At 44.2% G+C, this 20,642-nt stretch overlaps 1 protein-coding gene across 24 annotated transcripts in view; it reads left to right on the forward strand.

The window, feature by feature from the left end:
- Positions 1 to 20,642, forward strand: part of LTBP1 (latent transforming growth factor beta binding protein 1) — a gene marked incomplete at both ends in the record, with an annotated part of 441,497 nt that overhangs the window by 186,668 nt on the left and 234,187 nt on the right. For 22 of the 24 annotated variants that reach the window (XM_080711766.1, XM_080711785.1, XM_080711771.1 and 19 more), the window contains one exon: positions 6,839 to 7,061. In XM_080711766.1, the coding sequence (XP_080567892.1) occupies positions 6,839 to 7,061 (223 nt within the window). Of the gene's footprint in view, positions 1 to 6,838; positions 7,062 to 20,642 lie in introns of those variants that run through there. The other 2 variants (XM_080711765.1, XM_080711776.1) reach the window with 1 other exon arrangement.

A 20,642-nucleotide genomic window follows, 5' to 3' on the forward strand; every position in this document is an offset into this window, starting at 1 on the left:
TGAACGAGTCCAAGAAGGAATCAAAGCTTAATTTTGAGTATGTGTTATTTGAGTTGTCTATTAGATGGCTACCTAAGCAGGTCCCATAAGCAATTGGATGTAGGTATATATGCATTTGTGCACAGATGAACTCGTGTGTGTGTGTGTGTGTGTGTGTGTGTGTGTGTGTGTGTGTAATCTCCAGTATACTATGGACAGGCAGATAGATAATGAGGTAGAGTGGATCCAGGCTAGAGTTACGCATCTATTATATACCATTTACAGATGGTGTCTAAATCCACGAGGCAGGAGGGGATGATATCATCTGGAAAGTGGGCACAGAGAGGGGAAGGTTTCTCAGAGCTCATTCCAGGGCCTCCCCCATTGGATCCTGAGGATGGTTGGCCAGTGAGGTATGAAAGAAACATAAGGAATAGGGGATTGTAGTAACCCACTGAGGAAAATTTGTCCCAAAGCAGAGTGTTCTCCTATGTCAGATGTGCTGGAGGTTTGAGTCAGAGGATCAGAGAGCTCACCATTGGATTTGGCGGCATGGGGACCACTGATGGCCTTCGTGAGGTGGCGAGGCAGAGTGGTGGCAGGAAAAGCCTGGGTGCAACAGGATCAAGAGAGACAGGGCCAGGTGAGAGTGGAATCAGCCAGGATACTTTGTTTTTCAAAGAGTTTTGGCGTAAGGAGAGTAGAGAAGCAGGGTATAATCTGCAATAAAGTGGAATGGGGATGTTCTTTAAAGATGGAGACAGTGCAGCCTATCTGCCCGTAGGTGGATGAGTGGAAGGGGTGAGGTGCGTGGCACAGGGCTTGACCTCAGCGAGGCCCTGTCCTTCATCAGGAGGAGGGCAGGACCATCACAGGACAGATCAGTGATGGGGTGTGCCTAATCACGTCTGTTTTCTCAGGGAAGCAGCAGGTGAGGTCATACTTAAGAGGTTGTGATTAGGTAGCCGCTGTATATCACATAGATGTTTGGGGGCTGTATTTAAATTTTATTTATTTTCACTTTACTGGTGCATTGTCATTATCCATCAAAATGAGGTTTAGAGTGATAGAAACGTATGTGAGCATGGCATTTCTTGGGTGTTTACTTCTGCTCCTCATACATAGTATTAACATTGCTATTGATAGCATCATAAGTGAACACGTACTTACATGTTAAAAGATGGTGTATATTTGATACCTGCTTTTTAAGGAAAAATAAGCAATTATTAAGAAACTCAAACTATATCTAGAAAATTATTTTTATATTAAGTGATTAATATACTCCTGACTGCCTCTCTATAATACTAGCTCCTTGAATATGTACAAATGGAAGAAATCACACATGGTTGTGTGTGAGACAGTAACTGATGTACAGTTACTGTCAAGGGAGAACTGGAAGAGAGAGAAAGCTTGCGGTCTTTCCTTAGGTTTCTGTCACCTGTGGGCCACCTGTTCTTGAATAGCAGAGAAGGTGGAGCCAGGAGGAGGGGCCGCCCACCTCCGTATTGGAGAGCTCACCTGAGATTCCCCTGGGAGGGTTTTTCAGGACTGGGACAGCTCATTGAATGAATGGATTTGATCAGTTTTCTCTACACACCACCTTTCCTGGGGAATCTAGAGTGCTCTGTGGGCATTATTTTGATGGTCCAGAAAGAGTTCAGCAAGTCCAGAGAGCTGAACAACAGTCTCATTCAAATGAGAGCCTGAGCTGCGAGCTCAGCTTCACTCACACCGGAAGAGAGTATGCGTGACCTGTGTCAGGTCAGCCCTGGGTCTCTTAGATGGGACGCAGTTAGTGGGCAGGGAGATGGTGCTCCCCACAGAGGGTGCCTCTCCAGTGGACACTGCCCATGCTCCTCGGTCCCTGTACTTTGGTTGGACAATTGCTAATGTGCGGTCCAGGGTGAGTGCTCAGGAGACTGTGTTAGCTCGTGACCTCTGATGTGAGTCTTGAACTTACTATCTCTCTCCCTTTGGCTCCCTTTGCTGTGGTCACATCTTGGTCTAATGACTGAAAAATGGCAGCCATACCTTTTTCTAGACTAACATCCATTCGTGAAGAACAATTTGCACATTTTTGAGTTTTTCTCTTTCAAAAACTAATGACGCCGTAACAGAAATGAGAGCTCTTTTTCATTTTCTTTAGTATCTTGGAGGGTATCGGCTGTGCTTCCATCCCTCCCGCCCTTCGCTCTGAATATCTGTGGTTTGTTTTAAGCCCCGCGCCAGTGCCTCTTCTTGGACGAATAAATTCACACAGGGTCTGGCAGAAGCTGCAGACAGGATGTTGACTCTTGAGTGTCTTTGACTGACTAGGAGGCCCCGTGGAAGTGCTACATGGCTCCAGGCGACCGATGTTTCTGGCCAAGGCCTCTAAAACCCAAGGTTTTAAAGTGCTTGCTTAAGATTTCTGGGGCTGATTTACTTACAGGCATCTAAAAATTACAGTTTTTCCTTCAGAGACACCAGGCACAAGCTGTCTTGTGGTTTCCCCGGTAACTCTGGACTGGCCTAACGTTTGCTTCTCAGATTTGTAATTTCTCTGTAGCCAGGAGGTGGCCTTAGCAATGGCCGCCTAGCACTGGCTAGTAACTGGCTTTCTTCTTTACTGGTAGGGCAGGACAGGATGACCTCCGGTGCCCTGGGAGCTCTGGATCTCTGGGGAGTTTGCTTTCACCTTTGACCCACCGACACCTTTGGGTTTCTTTGCTTCTGCCAGGTTTCTTGGGTATCCTAGGCAAAGCCCAAGAGTCCCTGAAAGCTGGTTTATTCAAGGAACTCAAGGGACATGCCTCTTCATGACCAATGGCTTCTGGAGGAGCGTCCTGTCCACTCTCAGTGAACTCCTGCCGGACTCTTGAAAGGCGATGTGTTGGCTTCAGTTTGTTACATGTCAAGGGATTTGAGGCTCAGAGCAGTGGACTGAGTTTTGTGTACTTTACAACTTAAACTCAGCCAGGCATGGTGGTGCATGCCTATAAGCCTAGGACTTAAGAGGCTGAGATAGGGAAATTTCAGGTTTGAGGCTAGCATCAGAAACTTAGAAAGGTCCTTAGCAACGTTGCAAGACCTGTTTCAAAAATAAAATTAAAAAAAGATGAAATATAGGGCTAGGAATATAGCTCAGGTAGAAAGACTCTGGGTTCAATTCAGTACCAAACAAACAACAAAATAACAACAAAAAATTTGAACTCATAACACCATACCCTAGAGAGAGATTTTTAAAAGAGTGAGATGGAAGAATATATTTTCTAATCCATTCAGTATTTATGGAGACCCAGTTAGAGATCCGAGTGACAGTTTAGTGCCACTAGTTTTTCATTACCAATTTTGAAAAGATTGATGTGGGAAGCTAAAGATCATTTGCTATAAAAAATTAAATGCTTCGTGGAGAGACTGGAGGAGCCGCCAGAAATACAGGTGTGTGCTTTGGAATTAGACTCTTTTATAGTAGACTGCTTGTAAAACACAAGGGGAAAATATGAAATAAAATGTATCTTCTGCTTCCAAGAAGATGTGAATGTTGTAAAATTCAGAATTAAGTCATATGAAACTGTCTCTGCCTTTTGAAAATCCAGATGGGTCCAGGCCAGAAATATATTTTTTTTTTTTTACTTTTGGCAAAGAAATACAAGTTTTCAAAAACAATAGCCCAGAGAATCTCAAGTGCCTATAAAGTGACTACTGTAGCTGAGAGGTGAAATAGGACTCGTGATAAAGTGCTCTCTTTCTCAGTTAGCCTCAGTGGGCATAGTTTAGGTGACCAGGCATTTGCATGGTAATTGCTGGTATTGTGGGTTAATGCCAGAGAAGACAAAATAATTGGCACTATTTCTAATTTCATTATTGTGCCAAAGAGCCAGAATAAATAGAAGTTTATGTTCCTTTGATGTGGGAAGATGTCATCTTTTTTTCTCAGACCCTCATACACTTGCACACACAAAGTTTCCTCAAGGTTCATTAAGCAGGGATGGACATCCCAGATCCTGAAAGGATTTGTTTGGGGTACTGTAAAAAAAATCAAATCAAACCAGTCGATTTTATCCCGTTGGGGCATCAGTATTCCATGGAGATTTAAAAAATTTATTTGTAAGGTAGATGTCCAGATAATTTGAAATATAATATAAACACTTAAAAGCAGTGGACAGAAAACTGTGTTTCTTTAAATAAAGTTTTATTGGAACTCAGCCATACCCATTCATCAGCATGGGTGATGCTTTTTTTTTTTTTTTTTTGGTACTGGGATTTGAAACCAGGGGCATTCTATCCTCCAAGCTATACCCCCCAACCCTGTTTCTTTTTAATTTTAATTTTGAAACAGAGTATTGCTAAGTTGCTGAGGCTGGGCTTGAACCTGTGATTCTTGAACCTGTGAGACTCCCAAGTACTGGGATTGCAGGCGTGCACCAGGACGCTCTGCTTGCATATCATTTTTGACAGGCGGCTTTCCAGTTATCACAGCAAGCTGAAGAGTTGCAGTGGTCTCCTTTTGACTTGCAGCCCTAAAATATTTACCATATAAAGTATTTGCCCTTCACAGAAAAGGCTTGCTAACCTGTGATTTGAAGCCTTGATGGAGGTCCTATCAGATACGATTTTACAAGGTGCTGAAAGTTCTTTCGGCCACTACAATAGCTTTCTTTCTGCCTCAGGTACAACCTGTCTCAATCTCCAGGGTTAGAGCTGCTGAGAAGGGGAAACTTTCTTGGAAAAACCTTCAACAAGACCAGAGGGGCTTTTTACCCTGGAGGAATCATTTTGAGAACATTAACATAGATGCTGGCTTCAAGTTTTCATTTTAGCTGTCTTTGATTATGTGGCCTTCATCTCTGAGTATTTGAAGCGCTGTTGTATGAAAGAGGCATTAGATTGTGAGACTGTGGGGAGCTGTATTGGGATTAGTGGGTGCAAGTTACTCCGAGAATGTATTTCAGCCCAAGAAAGAATGGTGTTTTGGGGAGGTTGCATACCTAGAATGTGCTCAGTGGGTACTGAGCTCCCCATCACCAGATGCATTCAAATAAAGGCTCCACATGGAAGACAAGCCATGCATCCAAGGTGGTTGTTTAGGAAAATCTCTGAGGCCCCACTCCAACCTTGAAATTCGAATGGTTTCTTTGGTTAAAGTTTTCTGTTTCCAAGCTCAGATTTTAACCACAATTTAATTAGTTGTGGGTCTCTAGAGGCATCCTGGATGCTTTACTGAAAATACTGGTCAAATCAGAGCCATACAGAAGGGGGAAGCTTTTCTGGTGGGCAAAGATGGTAGTGAAAAGGCCGACCCAGAGCCAGTGTCCTCTTTGGCCATGATAACTCAGCGGCAGCAGAGAAGACGCTGCTTCTCACTAGACGTAAAGCCTCCTGGACCACCTGCCTCTCGCCAGCGGCTGCTGCCTCTCTGGTTCCTGCCAAGGCAACGCATCACATGTGGGCAAGTGAGATGGGGTTTCTGTGCTGTAGCCTGCCAGCATTTAGATCAGGACCTGGCTGTAAAGGGCAGGTCTGTATGAGGTCATTTGGTTTTTGTGCAACTGAACTCTGTTGCCATATTACAAAAGCAGCCATAGACAATAATGCAGAAACAAATGAGCGTGACTGTGTCCAATAAAACTTTATAATAATGATGATGATGATGATGATGATTGTTGTTGTTATTTTGGTAACATGGATTGAACCCAGGGGAATTCTACCTCTGAGCTACACCCTCAGCCCTTCTTATATATATTTTTTTTTAATTTTGAAACAGGGCTTCGCTAAGTTGCAGAGGCTGGCCTTGAAACGGCAATCCTCCTGTCTCAGCCCCCTAAGTAAGGCATGCACCATCACACCTGGCTCTAACAAAACTTGATTTACAAAAGCAGCCAGGTTTGGTCCCGGAGCCATAGCTCGCTGACCCCTGCTAGAGACACTGGGAGTTAGAACTGGCTAGAAAACGCCAGCCCTCAATCCCCTCATGTTTTGGGGACCAGGTGAAATACATGTCCAAAGTCACACCAGGTCGAGCCTGGCAGAGTGCAAGGCAGATGTCTTTTTAGTTTGGTGTCTGTTTTGTGCCACTGCACTTACTGCCTTGGCTGGGCGGTCAGCATATAGTGTTTGATCTTAGGAGAAAGCCTTGGGCATGGCCGTAATACCTGTTTCAGGTGCTCTGTGGATAGCCATCGTGAGAGTTCAGGGTCGCATTTTGACGGAAGCCACCATTCATCCCCGTAACCTGTCCTCACATTTTCTTAGACGGGCCCCACTCAGAGGAAGACAAACTATATGTCGCATAAACTCATACAGAGGCTTAATGCCGCGGAGTTGTGAAAAAAGCAATAGGCTCCCACAGCTGCACCACAGGATTCGATCACTTCAGCCGGGAGTGCCAGGAGATTTGAGACAGATGTTTTCAGACATGCCGCATGCCTAAAACATTTCCAGGGGTCGGGCTGCAACGAGTGACTTAATACGTGGAGGAACAGGGCAAGTGTGCCCGCGGAGGACACAGGAGTTTGCTCACCGCTAGGTGCGTGGCCAGCCTCCCCACACTGCGCCCGCCTGTCAGGGTTGGGTCTCTAATCTGCCGTGCCCTCCCGCTTGCTCGTTGTCTGCCGTGAATAAAGTGCGGCATTGTGGTTAGTAATCCCACTCCAGTGACTCGACTTCAAATGTGGTTTTGGAGTGCATCCCAGAGTTCTGTTTGCTAAGCTCCCTACTCCTGTTTCAGAGACACTACTGGATACGGAGCAGCAAGCACTGGAGGCTTTCCTCTTCCTCAAACCTGTCGGGTTGTGGGCTCTCGCGTTCCCCCTCTTGCTGTGTTCTTTTTCTTTTTTCTCTCTCTCTTTTTTTTTTTTAAGCCTTGCAAGGCAAGTTCATGGATACTAAGCTGATGTGTTTGTTGTTCTTTTTCTCCCTGCCTCCGGTCCTAGTGAGTAACCACACTGGCCGCATCAAGGTGGTCTTTACACCGAGCATCTGCAAAGTGACCTGCACCAAAGGCAGCTGTCACAACAGCTGTGAGAAGGGGAACACCACCACTCTTATTAGTGAGAATGGTCACGCTGCCGACACCCTGACGGCCACGAACTTCCGAGTCGGTGAGTTCCTCCACGGTCCCTGACTGTCCCCACTGAATCAGGTTTTATGAGATTGTAGCACTTAAGTCCCTCTCTTCGCTCGGCTCTCTGCCTGGACGCGTTTCCGTCTCTGAGTACGAACGAGCTCCTTTCCCTAGGTCTTTTGAATTGCTTTCGGAATCATTTCGACCCTGATTTTTGGCTTCTTAGAGAAATGCAGCTAGGCTATTTTCCCTGTTGCTTAGCTTTTCCCCAGCCATGTGGCGATGGAAATATTCACATATAGTAGAACGGGAGAGAGTGTGTGCCTTACATGGAGAGCTTCACGCATGACTTGCGCTGGTCAACTTCAAGTTTTATCAGCCTGTGGCCAAAGAGAGTGTGCGTTAGATTGGGCCGATGTTTAACAGTTTTGAAGATGGTGATGAAATTTGAAATCTCACTTCATAAATAACCAGGCTCTTAAGAAACTCTCAAAATGGTCAGAACCTGAACTTTGCTTGTAGAAGGGGAGACAGACTTGCACCTTTTGCCACGTTTCTGCTTAGTATCAGGAGACTGAATTATAAATGGATGAATGATGGGTTTGGGGGGGAGATAAACTAATGGATTACTATCAGCACTCAAGAACTATAAAAACTGACTTAAATATGAAGTAGCAGTTAATGACTGCAAAAGCAGCTTTTTGCTTCTTTTACAAATTTTTATTTTTTACTCTTCTGTAAGTAGAGAAGCTATCGTAGTCTTCAGAAAGCTGTCCTAGTGCCCTGGTGTCATGCAACATAGTATTTTTGTCACAGAAAAAATGTCTTTTATTATTTCTTGTCCAATTATGGTTTGCCGTGTGTACTCAAATAATCGCAGACACCCACGTTGCTTTATGAGTTACTCCCAGGAATAACCCAAATGTCAGACAGATAATAACACTGGCTCAAGCTGGGCTTTTTATGGAATATTGCTGTTTAGTCTTGGGAGTGTTTGTCTTGGGGGGGAGTATAGGAAAGGGGGGTGTCTATTTCAAACCGATTTCCATAGAGACAAAATAAAAAGAGCAGCTTGAAGTCCTTATTCCTGCTTTATTGTGTCTCTTAATCCTTATGAGGTCGAAGCAATACTCTTGATCATCTGTACTTGGGGAAAACATATCCCCATAGATATGATTTAAAAGGGTATTTTGACTTTTCTTGCTATGGCAGGGATACTTGGGGCATATTTTAAGAAGAATTTAGCCACAAGGTGCCAAGTGGCCATGATGCTTAGCAGGGCAGGGAGCCACATCTACTAGGAAGTGCGTCTAACTGATGGTCAGGACACGGGCCCTGGTCCTGGTCCTCGCTCACCGATGGGGCGTGCCAGCTGATAGTGCTGGGTCTCGGTCTTTCTCGTCCCTAAAAAATGGGATGAGTTACCTCATCCCTAGAATTCAACCTCTAGAATTCAGTCTACCTTTAAAAGCTTATGATTTTTTTTTTATTAGCAAAAAATAATGTTATTTTCTGGCTCTTTTGGAGGCTGTAGACAAGAAGAGGAAGGGGAAAGGCAATTCCTAATAAGTTATTCTGGGCTTCATGACTTTTTTTTTAACTTTCTTTGGTTGCCTTCCTTACTCTGGGCTCCCACTCCGCCTGTTTCTCTTTCTCGCATTTATGGCAAGTCTTTACAGTAGCAATGACAAAGTAATCAAATGGGTGGTAACTTTTTGGCTTGCAGTGTATTCATTTTGAAACTAAATATTTGAAGGCTTTGAGAAACAGAGGAAGTCTGCTTGTTAAAACATGCTATGCACTTTCCTTTCTGGCACTGGACCAGATGTTTAGGAGCAGAATACACAGAGCTGCTTCAGAATACAAAGGGAAGCAAAATTATTCATAAATGGGGGTCAGAACCAGAACACAACCTTCCACAAAAAGATTGGCAGGGTGTTTAATTAAAACAAGTTTAATTACATTTTACATTAATTAAGTTTAATTAATTTTACATTAATTCAGGAACCTATTTAGAACATGTAATTTTATATTGGAAACATGGAAACTATTTCAATTATATACTGAGCTATTTCCCTCTCCTTTATATTTTAGTTCAAATATTAGGTAGTTGGAGGGGTAAGTTTTAGCATTTTTCTTTATCATTGAATGATAATTTTGTAGAGTTTATCACAATCCTTCAAAAAAATACAGAAACATTAAGAGTTTCTTAGCGTGTGTCTATCTTTCTTTGGAGTTTACTTGTGTAATATGATCTTATTACCAGTAAACGATAGTTTTTTAATTTATCTTCTTTCCATATACATATATATTTACAACATTTTTTTTTTTTTGGTGGTACTAGGGTGGAAACCAGAGGCTTCCTACCTCCGGGTTATACTCCCAGACCTTTTTTATATTTTATTTGGAAACAGGGTCTCACTAAGTTGCTGAAAGCCTCACTAAGTAGCTGAGGCTGGCTTCGAACCCGTGCGATCCTCCTGTCTCAGCCTCCCAAGCGCGGGGATTACAAGCGTGTGCCACCACGCCCGGCTTATTTACAACATTTTTGATGAGTAAGATATATGTGTAGAAAGTAATGCAGCTGGAAGAAAATTTAAATTATCGTAACATGCTAGCAGCTGTCTTTGGCCTTTGATCTTTAAGAGTACAAGAAGGTGGTTGCTGGCAAATGTTTTCTGTACAAGGCCAGCTAGAATACAGTTTTGGCTTTCTGGTCCTTGTAGTCCCTGTGTAATTATACCCACCTCTCTCATCATAGTGTGGAAACAGCTAGGGACAAGAAATACACATACACCACACACATGTGCACACGTGATCTGTGGTCCTTGCCGCCCCTGCCCTAAACAATTAAAACAATACAAGGGAAATCATGTGTATTTCATTGTTAAGGCACCTTAAGTAACTAATCCATTTTGATAGTCAGAACAATAGAAATAATTTTGAGCATTTGCACAGTGTGTTTACAGGGCTTTTTCTTTCTTTGAAGGAAGTGGAACAGATCTTTTCATCACTCATTCTTTTAATAAGGACACTTATAAAAATGCATGTGATCGTTTAAGGAACCTTACACGCAGAGGGTCAAGTGAGCTGGCCTTAGTCACTTAGCCAAGACCAGGACTTAGGTCTCCTCACATCATCCAGATATTTACCTCCCTGCAGCCTGACCACGATGTGCAGGAGGGATGCGGTTGAGGACCTCGTGGGGGCTCTTGTGGGAAGGCTGGATGGAATGAGAGAGAGAAAGCGAGTCCAGGAGGTGTGGGTTCCATCCTGAGTTGCCTTGGCCTTGGGACTGCTCTGGCTCTGATTCAAGCCCAAGTCACCTTGGCATCCTCTAAGAGATGTGCAGAGGGCTGTGCCCCTGGGATGGACCCCTCCACCACCGGTGCTGCAGCCATGGTGTCTCCTGCTTGGTGGTGGCTGGGCATCTGGGCTGTCCAGAGGTGCACAGTGTGCTTCATGACCATTAAGCCTAATAGTCTCTGTTCTTGAGTATCCCATGGGAAATAAGAAGTAGAATTTCCACTTAATGAGACTATACAAGCAAGGCCCCTGTGAAGGTGATACCTAAAGGAAGCCTGCTTTCAGAAGTCATTTTTTATATTTATTTGTTTATTTATTTATTTATTTAATTGGTTCATTGCAGCCATACATCTTAATGGGGTACAGGATGGTAGAGGCATACACACACACATCACTCATTTAGCCCTTCCCCAGTTCGCGCCCCATTCCCTCCCCCTCCCTCCTTCTCATGCTTGTCTTAGTGATTGACTTTGATATGTTTGTGAATACACATCATGTGCATTAGAGAATTTTCCTCCCCCACCCCCCTCAGTTAGGTCCCCTTATTTCTCATCTATGGTTTCTCCTTCTTCATCTAGCGTTCCTCCTATGACCCCTTTTCTCCCTAGCTTCTGCATATTAGGGAGAGCATCCAACTTTTTACTTTTTGTGACTGACTGCCATCAATATTATGTACAGAGTAGTGACAGTAAGTGGTGTTTCCTGTGAATCCGATTTCTACTTAGGACTTTCTTATTTATTGGTAGTCTGAGTTCTATCTCCTCCCACCCGCTGCCTCCCCGGTTGGGTGGGCCAGCAGCTTCACCAGTGTTGTTTTAATGGATTCTTAACATTTCACAGGGATGCAATGTACAAGATCTTCTGGGATTTTTAAGTTGTTTATAAAGTCTAAAGGTCCTTTGACAAGAAGAACATAAGAATCCATTGTTATCACAGACTATTTCAAAGACAATAACGCTGCCACCCAGCAGAACTTCTTTGTGGAGAGTTTGGGAAACAGTGTGGGCTGCTAAGACAGCACACTGGGTTTTACAGGATGGTGCCATCTCCAAAGAATTACTGAGGCCTCACGTTCATGAGCACTAACTGAATATATAAAAATGGACGTGATAGTTCAAAACTTATGTGAGAAAGTCAGCAACCATATCTGTAATCTGCAAATTTGAGCACGGAGGCTTTTGTGGCTTGACTAAAGATGACTTTAGAGTTGGGGTAGAGCTTGACTAGCAAGCACGAGACCCCGAGTTTAATCCTCAGTGTCGCCATAAAAAGAGAGAGAGAGAGAGACAGACAGACAGACAGACACTTTCAACATTTTTTTTTTTAAATTTTAGCGTCACAGTACATCTGGCTGTTTCATGTTGCCCCCTGTGACCATATATTAAGTGATTATGCATAAAACATGGTACTGGATTTTTCGTGATAAGCAAATCATGAATCTGCTTTGAGGGAGAAATGAAGAGTATACTTAAATAATGCCAAGTCAAGGTAGAAGGCTCCTTGTGGGAGCTCCGGGGGAGACATCATTCCTCCTGATGGAGGATGCTTGGGGAGGAAAGGCGTGGCTTGTGGTGCTTCTGTTGTGTCTACCGTGGTCCATCCTAAGCATGCAGCCTCAGGGTGAGTCAATACGCATTGCCTGATTGTGGATTGCTGGAGACCTTGGGACCTGAAACATTGGAAAGTTCCCAAATAAAGGTGGTTAGGGGAGGAAAGTGGCCAAGTTGATGTGGGAAGAAGGGATTCATGCATTAGCACTGGGCATGGGGGCATGAGGCACGGGTGGTTTTGGGGATTGGGAGCAGTTGTGCTCAGTAGATAGCAAGTTGAAGAGGGCTGGGGCACGGCTGTGGAGCGCCGTGGATTTCAAGCCTGGAAGTTTGGGCTTTACTCTTTCAGAATTTACTAATAAAGTTTTCTGAAAAGAAGACATATCGATCATTTAGGGGGTAAAGAAGGAATTCTCTCTGGGTCTTTGTGTATTCAGAGGCTGAGTTTCTGAGTGAGTGGCCTCTAGCCCCCTTCAGCTGTTGAGGTTCCCATGGTGCTCAGCACTGGAGACGTCCCCGTCTTTCTCACAGAGCCAACGTAACACTAAGGTGCATCCGGTGCCCTAGCAGCAGTCTTTGTGCTAAACTCATTCTGTAGATTGTCCTCGCAGGGAGGAAAAAGATTCCCCTCAGTGAGACATTAAGTAAACCGACATCACAGCTCAAAGTGAGGGAAGTATTTAGTTGTTTTTCTGACCACTTGGTTGAGATTCTGAGTCTTTCTTCTTCTGTCAGATGTTATTGTTCAGGCCCCGGATGTTGATCCAGCAGGTATGTCAACTGAAATGCCAGTGGCCGCTCTGGTGACCTGGTGGCTGTGTTGCCCCCTCAGTGAATTTCACAGCTCTATCTTCTGTATTTTAGAGACAACTCAATATACTCCTAAAAGAAAGTGTCGCCTTTTATTGGGATAGTTCAGAATGCCTAAAAACATGTCAAAGAACCTACTCCCAAGTCTATTTAGTTTTATCGAACTATTTTATTTTATACCATGAAGTAAATATCATAAGGTAGAGCATCTCAAGTACCCCGAAAGGGCTGATATTAGGAACACTAACTCATTTTACATATTTATCAAGCCTCTACTATGTGCCAGGGTTGTTTTAGTCAGTAGAGAGAGAGCAACAAACAAAGGTCCTTGACCTTCTGTAACATTAAAAAATAGAATGTGAGCATCGTATGTATGAACCTTGAGGACTCACACCCAGTGAAACAAGCCAGTCACAAGAAGACAAGTCCTGTCTGACTGCATTTCTGTGAGGTCCCTAGAAGTCAAGTTCATGGAAAATCGAATGGCGGGTGCCAGGGGAGGAGAGTTACAAAGAGCGTAGAATGGGAAGTCATATAATGGGTACAGGTACAGCATGATGAAAAGGTTCTGGAGATTAGATGCACACCAACGTGAATGTGCTTAATGTTTAGTAAGCTGTGCGCGTGTGGCTAAGATTTCATGTTACCTGTATTTTACTACAATTAAGTATAACAAATTAGAAATATATGTATATGCATTATCAAATATATGGTGTCAAAAATATGCTAGAAGAAACATTACATACGGAATAGTGGCAGGTAATAATAAAATTATGAGGACAAAGTTAAGAAAGAGTATAGAAAGTGGGGAATGTCTTGACAGATGCCTTGACAGCCTTAGGGAGGCCTCTCGGGTAAGATGACTTCTGAGCAGAAACCTGAAGGAAACAAGGACAGAGACTTGCAAGGGAATGTCACAAAATTCGTCATTACCTGTGTGCCTGTGCTTTTAATTTTGTCCAAGCTGTGGGGCATCTCCAGCAGGCTGGTGTTAGGGGCGTTCATCCAGACTTTTCCAGTGTGTGTCATCTTGGGTTAGAGTCCAATGACCTGTATCATATCAGGGGATCAAATTAATAATAAGATAGAGGCGAACAAGTTTTGTCCTTGGGTGACAAAAGAAACTAGTCCTGGAACTACTGTAGAAAAAGTCTTGGTAATTTACAATAAAAGGTTTTTTTTTTTTAAATAAAAGTTACCAAAACTGTGTGACCTCTTTCTTTGACATTCTTTTATATAAGACAGATAATGTGATTTTGGTATAAGCTTGCTTTTCATGCAGGGAAATAAGATTGGGTCCAGCTTGAGCACAGGTTTGTCTGTGTAAAGTGGGAGGATCCTGGGGGTGGAGGAGAGGTGCATGGAGAGATAGTTCCAGGAGCTGTCAGAACAAGAGCGTGGCAGTGGGTTGACCGAGAATGAAAATCCAGAGGGAAGGCGGTTGTGTTTGGTTGAAGAGCAAGATGCCTGAGGCTGTGAAGGTGAGGTGCATCCAGATGGTAGGATAAGAAAGTATATCTGGAGCCAGAACAGTTTGTAAAATCACAACCTTAGGTAAAAGAGGGTTCAGCGGTATTCTAGAACTGCAAATAAGGCGCATGAGATAGATCCTTTACTGACCCAAGATGGGTGAGAAAGGGCCCCTTAGGATGCTTCACAGGGAGGTGAGTTTTCTCATGCACTGCATTGTGCCTTCTACTCAGGGCAAAGTCCAATTAGATTCCTGTTCCTTTACTACAGCTGTGGTTGCAACATGGAATTCCAGGTGCCCAATCCTGCATCTTTGAAATACTGACAACATTGATTGACTGATTGATTGTGGTACTAAGGATCGAACCCAGGGACATTCTATCTTGGAGCTAAATCCTCAGTTTTATTTTATTTTTTATATTTGAAACAGGGTCTCACTAGGTTGCTGAGGACCTGGCTAAATTGCCGAGGCTGGCCTTGAACCTGAGATCCTCCTGTCTCATCCTCCCAAGTACTATAGTTATAGGCATGTTATGTGCTACTGGGTTTAATGCCCAATACCAAAAGGGGGGGGGGCTGTGGTTTCTTCATTTATTAGTCTCAAGAGCACAATAGCATCTAGAAAGACAGAGATGTTTCCGTCCCTCTCTCCTTCCCTCCCTTTGGCCCTCTGGCGTGAGTGTGCGGAAGGCTCTCTCCTTGCACTCTGTAGGTGAGGCTTTGCACAGAATGTTGTCAGATGCCGTGGTGATGTGGTGTAGTACCATGTCCTCTCTGCCTTGGCTCATGCTGCCCCTTGAGAAGCTTGCTTACTTCCCCAGGAAGCCCTGCCGCCTTGCCCAGCCTGCTGGCAGGATGAGAGTACTTAAACATTGTAACACATTTTGGAACTCAAAGCTGTGGTCAGGAGGAAAAGTGATCAGCCCCAGCAGATGGGGCATCTCCAGTGACCTGATGCCAGCAGTCCCTCCTGCTCTGTACTCTTTGCTCCACTGTCAGTTACTCCACTTACACCTGGGCTTCTAGGTTACCTTTAGTGTAAGGAATCTGGACTTGAAATAGATACTGTAACCACATTTATATGATACCATGTACACCGATGGGATTTACTGGAATACAAGTTCGGCTCAATTCTGCATCCACTGGCTATGTCCAATATCTGTACCCACTTTTGACTCTCAAGGTATATTTAAATTTTTTTCCACGTGGAAGAGGAATACCGAATGTGTGTACTGCTGGAAACACCTCCTGGAACCAACATCACAGATGATGTGAAAATGTTTTTGAGGGCAGCCGCACGATCATCTTCATGCTAAGCGATCCAGGAAAATAAAATAACTACCAAATGGGGAAAGATGAAGTTAGTGAGTAGGTCTGAGATTCCTTCTCCAGTGTTATATAACATATATCACAGATGGTTTTCCAGTGCTGATTTAACCTAACACTGTTATTGGGATACTGGTTAAAACCCAATTTCCTATTTAGCTGACGAGGATGGGCGTGAGGAATGCTTACTGCTTTATTTCATTATCTTGAATTTAGACTCATGCAATAGTTGCTGAGAAACTGGCAGGACTGTAAGTGCTGGCTTGGTGGCAAAACAACAACTTTATGCAATAAAGAGAGATTTCTTCACTCTGAGACCCAACTTCAGATGCCCATCGGATTCAATAAGGATCTGTCCCGGATTATAGGGACTTCCTAAGCTTTCCTAGTGCAAAAAGTTCAGCCTAATTTTCCTCGGATTTTCCCTGGAAGAGGTAAAACGGAATTGACATTAAAAGTCTCTGGCAGCAAGGAGGGGAGCGGACCACTGCTCTTTCCTGGCTAATTAGGAAGTGCGCTGAAATGTTCTCAGCTAAAACCTTATTTAGCGAGATTAAAGGATGTCACTTTTTGCCACTGCATTGTCTCTTCTGAAGAAAGGGTGATTTATGAGCCCTCTGGATCTTCTTGTGGTATTAATAACATCTTGAGCCAGCTGTTTTATTGGGTGTACACAGAGGGTAATTAGAAACATCTGAGAATCGTACAATGTGCCCAGAAAACCATGACATTGTGTGGAAAAGAAAAAAAAAATTAAATAACCTTCATGCAATGTTGGGGTGCTTGATAAATAGATGAATTCATATTAAACAAAATTTACTTTGTAATATACCATTTTCCACCAAGAAGCTGAACCTCTTCAGGCTGAAAAATGTCCTTTTATTGAAATACACTCACTGCAGAAATCATAACCTTATTTGGTCAAAGACTTCTGACTCGGCTGTTCATACAGTAATTATCATTTCCCTCCTGTCAAACTCCATCATAATATAGGCTGTTTTCTGCCAGAAGAAAGTATTTCTTCTTTTTACCTGGTGGTTACTTAAAAAATTTCAGAATTCTGAGGGATCCCACTTAAGGAAATGAATTCTTAAGCACATACTGCACCAGGGACTCCTAGTGCCCAGCATGCCCGAAGGTTGATGCTGAAAGTGGGGTTGGGATGCAAGCACCAACGATCACTTTTTCTGGTTTGTGAAATCCGATCTGAGCCCGTGGTGGTAGCTTTGGGTGGATTTGGGTGTGCGACAATCACAGCAGCTAAGTCGGAGCCTGATTTAGATCAGGCGCTGATCTTCCTTTCCTTAAGACAAAATCTAGACAAGAAACCCTAACGTTCTGGGGGTGGCTGGAGAATGGTTCCTTTCACCCTCATTCACAAATATCAAGCCCTTATGAGAAGTCGGCGTGAGTCTGGCTTCCAGCATCTTTCTCATTGGCTGTGATGTTTTGTCCTTTTCAATTATTTCAAGTAGGATTCCTCACCGATCGCGGAGAGGCAGTGGTGGCCAACTGTGCGCTCTGCTAGAGGTCTTCAATGACTGAACAATCTCTGGAAGAAAGAGTGGGTGCCACAGTGGGGAAATGTCTGCAGGGGAGGACGGGTTAGTAGCTCTGGCTGAAACCTGACTTAATGCCTGCCTCTCTCAGACCCTGAACCACAGGTTCCTACTCCTGGTTAAATCATTGACTTTAGAGTTGCTTAAATGGTACAGACTCTCACTCTGCCCTCTGAGACCTGGCCCCCTAAATCAGGAGTCCTTTGGGTTTGTGTAGTTTTCAAACAAACAATTATGTAGATGATTGTTATACGTAGCTATAGTGGAGGACCTGTTGTCTTGGCCTGTGCTTGTCACGTGGTAATGTCTGTAGGAATCACCGTGGATCATCCTAGGTCTGCAAGAGGCCTGAGCCTCTGCCTTGCAACACGTTCCCAGGTGATGTGATGCCACCTGCGAGTCACAAAGGTCTAGGTATTAATCACAATAAATAACTGGTGTCACAAAGATGTATTATTATCATGAGTTAATGCTATTCATCTATTGGGTTCTCTATAGAAGCCTAATACTGCTTTTGGAAAATGATTTATAAAGGCCAGAAGATGACACTCAGGCATGTAGTCATCATGTATTATAATAGGAATATGTCATGTTAAAATATAATTTGAGTATAATTATATGTCATAATCAGAATATGTTGACTTTTTCTAAAACTTCTATGTCTCTTCCTGTCCCTCTTTTCTTGGTCACTTGGGATTGAACCCAAGGACTTCCTAGCTCAAAACTACACTCCTAGACCTTTTTATTTTTTGTTTTGAAACAGAGTCACTGAGTTGCTAAAAGTCTATGTAGTCAAGGCTGTCCTCAAACCTGTGATCCTCCTGTCTTCAGCCTCCCAAGTACTGGGGATTCAGGCGTGAACCACCATGCCAGGCTTCCTGTCCCGAAAGCTGAGATTTCTTCACCCTGCAGGCAGCCTCATGGTACAGTCCCGCGGGACGGCTGTAGCCATCCTTGCCACACGACATGCTGGCAGTGCAGGCGGCCCCTCCCACCCTGCCATTTCTGCTTGCTTTAGTGTGCCTCTTGCTTTCCAGGGGACAGTCAGAAAGTCTTTGTTCACCAGGCCCTTTCGTTTCCAAGGGAAGTGTGTCAAGCTCTGCAAGGAATTGTCTCCTTCTCCGCTCAGTGGGGGAGCTGATTTCTGGCTCCTAGGAAGTGAAGCAACTGTGATTGCTTTTGGTCAGCTTGGGATGCATCCCAAATCCCCAGCAGAAGCTCAGCTCCCTAGTCCATGCAACCTTCAATAAGACATTGCTACCTGGAGTGTGGTCTTTCCGTCTGGTAGGATGATGTTCTTGGTTTACTAGGAACAGCACAGATACTTGAGTTTTTCTAAAAGAGGTAGAAGGGGGAATATTTTGCCTAGTTTCCTCCTTGCTCCAGTTAAGTCTGACCTGTGGTTAGTAGTAAGCATTTTTAGCCGGGTGTGGTGGCTCAGGCCTATAATCCCGATACATGGGAGGCTGAGACAGAGGGCTTGTAGGTTTAAGGACGGACTCAGCAACACTGTGAGACGCTTAGCAACCTAGCCAGACCCTGCTTCAAAACAAAAGATAAAAAGGGCTGAGGGTGCAGCTCGGAGGTAGAATGCCCCTGGGTTCAACCCCCAGATTGAAAAAAAAATTAATAAGTAAATATTATTAAGCATTTTGACAGTCTATGAAGATACAGCCTTTGATACGAGACAGTACACTGGAGTGGTCCCAGTTAGTCCCACCCCGTCACGCAGCCTGCATCTTCACAGACACAGAATCTCTGTGCTGCGCTCACCTGCTTAGAATGCCCAGACTTTGGCCGGGCGTGGTGGCGCACGCTTGTAATCCCCGCGCTTGGGAGGCGGAGACAGGAGGATGGCGCAGGTTCGAAGCCAGCCGCGCGCGCTGGCTTAGGAGACCCTGTTTCTAAATAAAAATACAAAAATAGGTCTGGGAGTGTAGCCCAGAGGTACAAGGGCTTCCAGGAACCCCAGTACCACCACCAAAAAAAAAAAAAAAAAAAAAGAATGCCCAGACTTTGATTTGTGAACCTGACACCTGAAAGCACACTGGACACAGAGCAGTTGAATTAACAGAAAATAAAAGAGAGTGACGAGGAAGTGATCAGCTAGTCTAGCAAAGCCGGGGCTTTTCCTTCCTTAGGCCTCCAAGCCCTGCTCTCATTCCTCTTCCTCGCGCTGACCTCTCCCTCTTCCCCACACGGTCCCCTATTTCTTCCTCCTGTCCCCGAGCCCCTTCTGTTTTACCTGGCCCGTCAGGCAGCTGGGTGCTAAGCTCCCTCTGTTCCTCCCAAACACCTGGTTTGCACCTATAATGCTGATGGGCAGAGGAAAGGCTGTCTAGGTCAGAGCGATCCTCAGTCCAGGACAGTCTTGCACTCCCTCCAACCCTGCAGGAGAAAGCACTGGGCAATGCCAAGACATTTTTGGCTGTGCAAACTAGGTCAGGGTTGGGGGTTGTCCGTGTTGTCTAGCGAATGGTAGAGGCCTTGGAGCTAAATATCTCCCGAGGCACAGGACATCCCCTACTGCAAAGAATTATTTTGATCCAGAAGGTCAAGAATGCCTAAAGGGAGAACCCCTGCTGTAATGATTGTCGTTTATTTTTCTTTCCAAATATCTTAGACCCTCTCCCTGACATTTTGTCCAGGGCCATGGAAAACCTTCCCTCTTCGCCTCAAGATTGTCCTCTGAAATGAAACCTCCAGCATTTAGTCTAAATGCACTCCATTGACAGTCCTGGGGCAAAACTTCCATCATGATAAACTGGCCCCGGGCTCTTGGAAGTTTCATTGACATTTGCCAACATTGAAGTTTGCCGACATGCGTGTAGGATTTCAGGGGGTGCAGGGAGAGAGAAGGTTTGCAATGTCTCAGGGTCACTTAACAATCTGGCTTGATTGGCCTTGATTATGGGGTTTTTCTGGAAACTGGAGCAAGAATGAGTGAATGAGAAGATCCATAGCACTGGAGCACTGGAGGCATCTTTGGGACATCTCAGAAGTGATTATGTAACGGAAACAATTTTTTTTTTTTTTTTTTTTTTTTGGTGGTACTGGGGTTCCTGGAAACCCTTCTACCTCCGGGCTACACTCCCAGACCAATTTTTTGTATTATTTTTATTTGGAAACAGGGTCTCTTAAGCCAGCGAGGCTGACTTCGAACCTGCACGATCCTCCTGTCCCTGCCTCCCAAGCGCAGGGATTACAAGCGTGCACCACCATGCCTGGCCAGAAACCAATTTTCAACACGAAGCATTGCTACTGTGGACACTCATGTGCCGTATGTTAAAGTCAGGGTGGTTGGGGAAGGAGAGAGCCCTGAGTGTGTTTATTTGAATGATAGCATCGTCTCATGCTAAAATAAACCGCATGCTAAAATAAACCTCACACCTTGAGAGGGTATTGGTTTTATTATATCTAACCCAAACATCTTCATGCATGCTTTTCTGAAGAGCCATTTTGCTACGTTTGAAAGGGAAAAAAAATGATCCAAGCATTGAAAGTCTGGCTTTTAACTTGTTAAAAAAAAAAAAAAAAGAGAGAGAAAACTCTTCATGGCCAAAACACTCTTGGTTAGCTGGACAATGATATATGTCA

This window comes from Muscardinus avellanarius (genome assembly GCF_963383645.1).
Source record: "Muscardinus avellanarius genome assembly, chromosome: 15".
Classification (NCBI taxonomy): Eukaryota; Metazoa; Chordata; class Mammalia; order Rodentia; family Gliridae; genus Muscardinus; species Muscardinus avellanarius.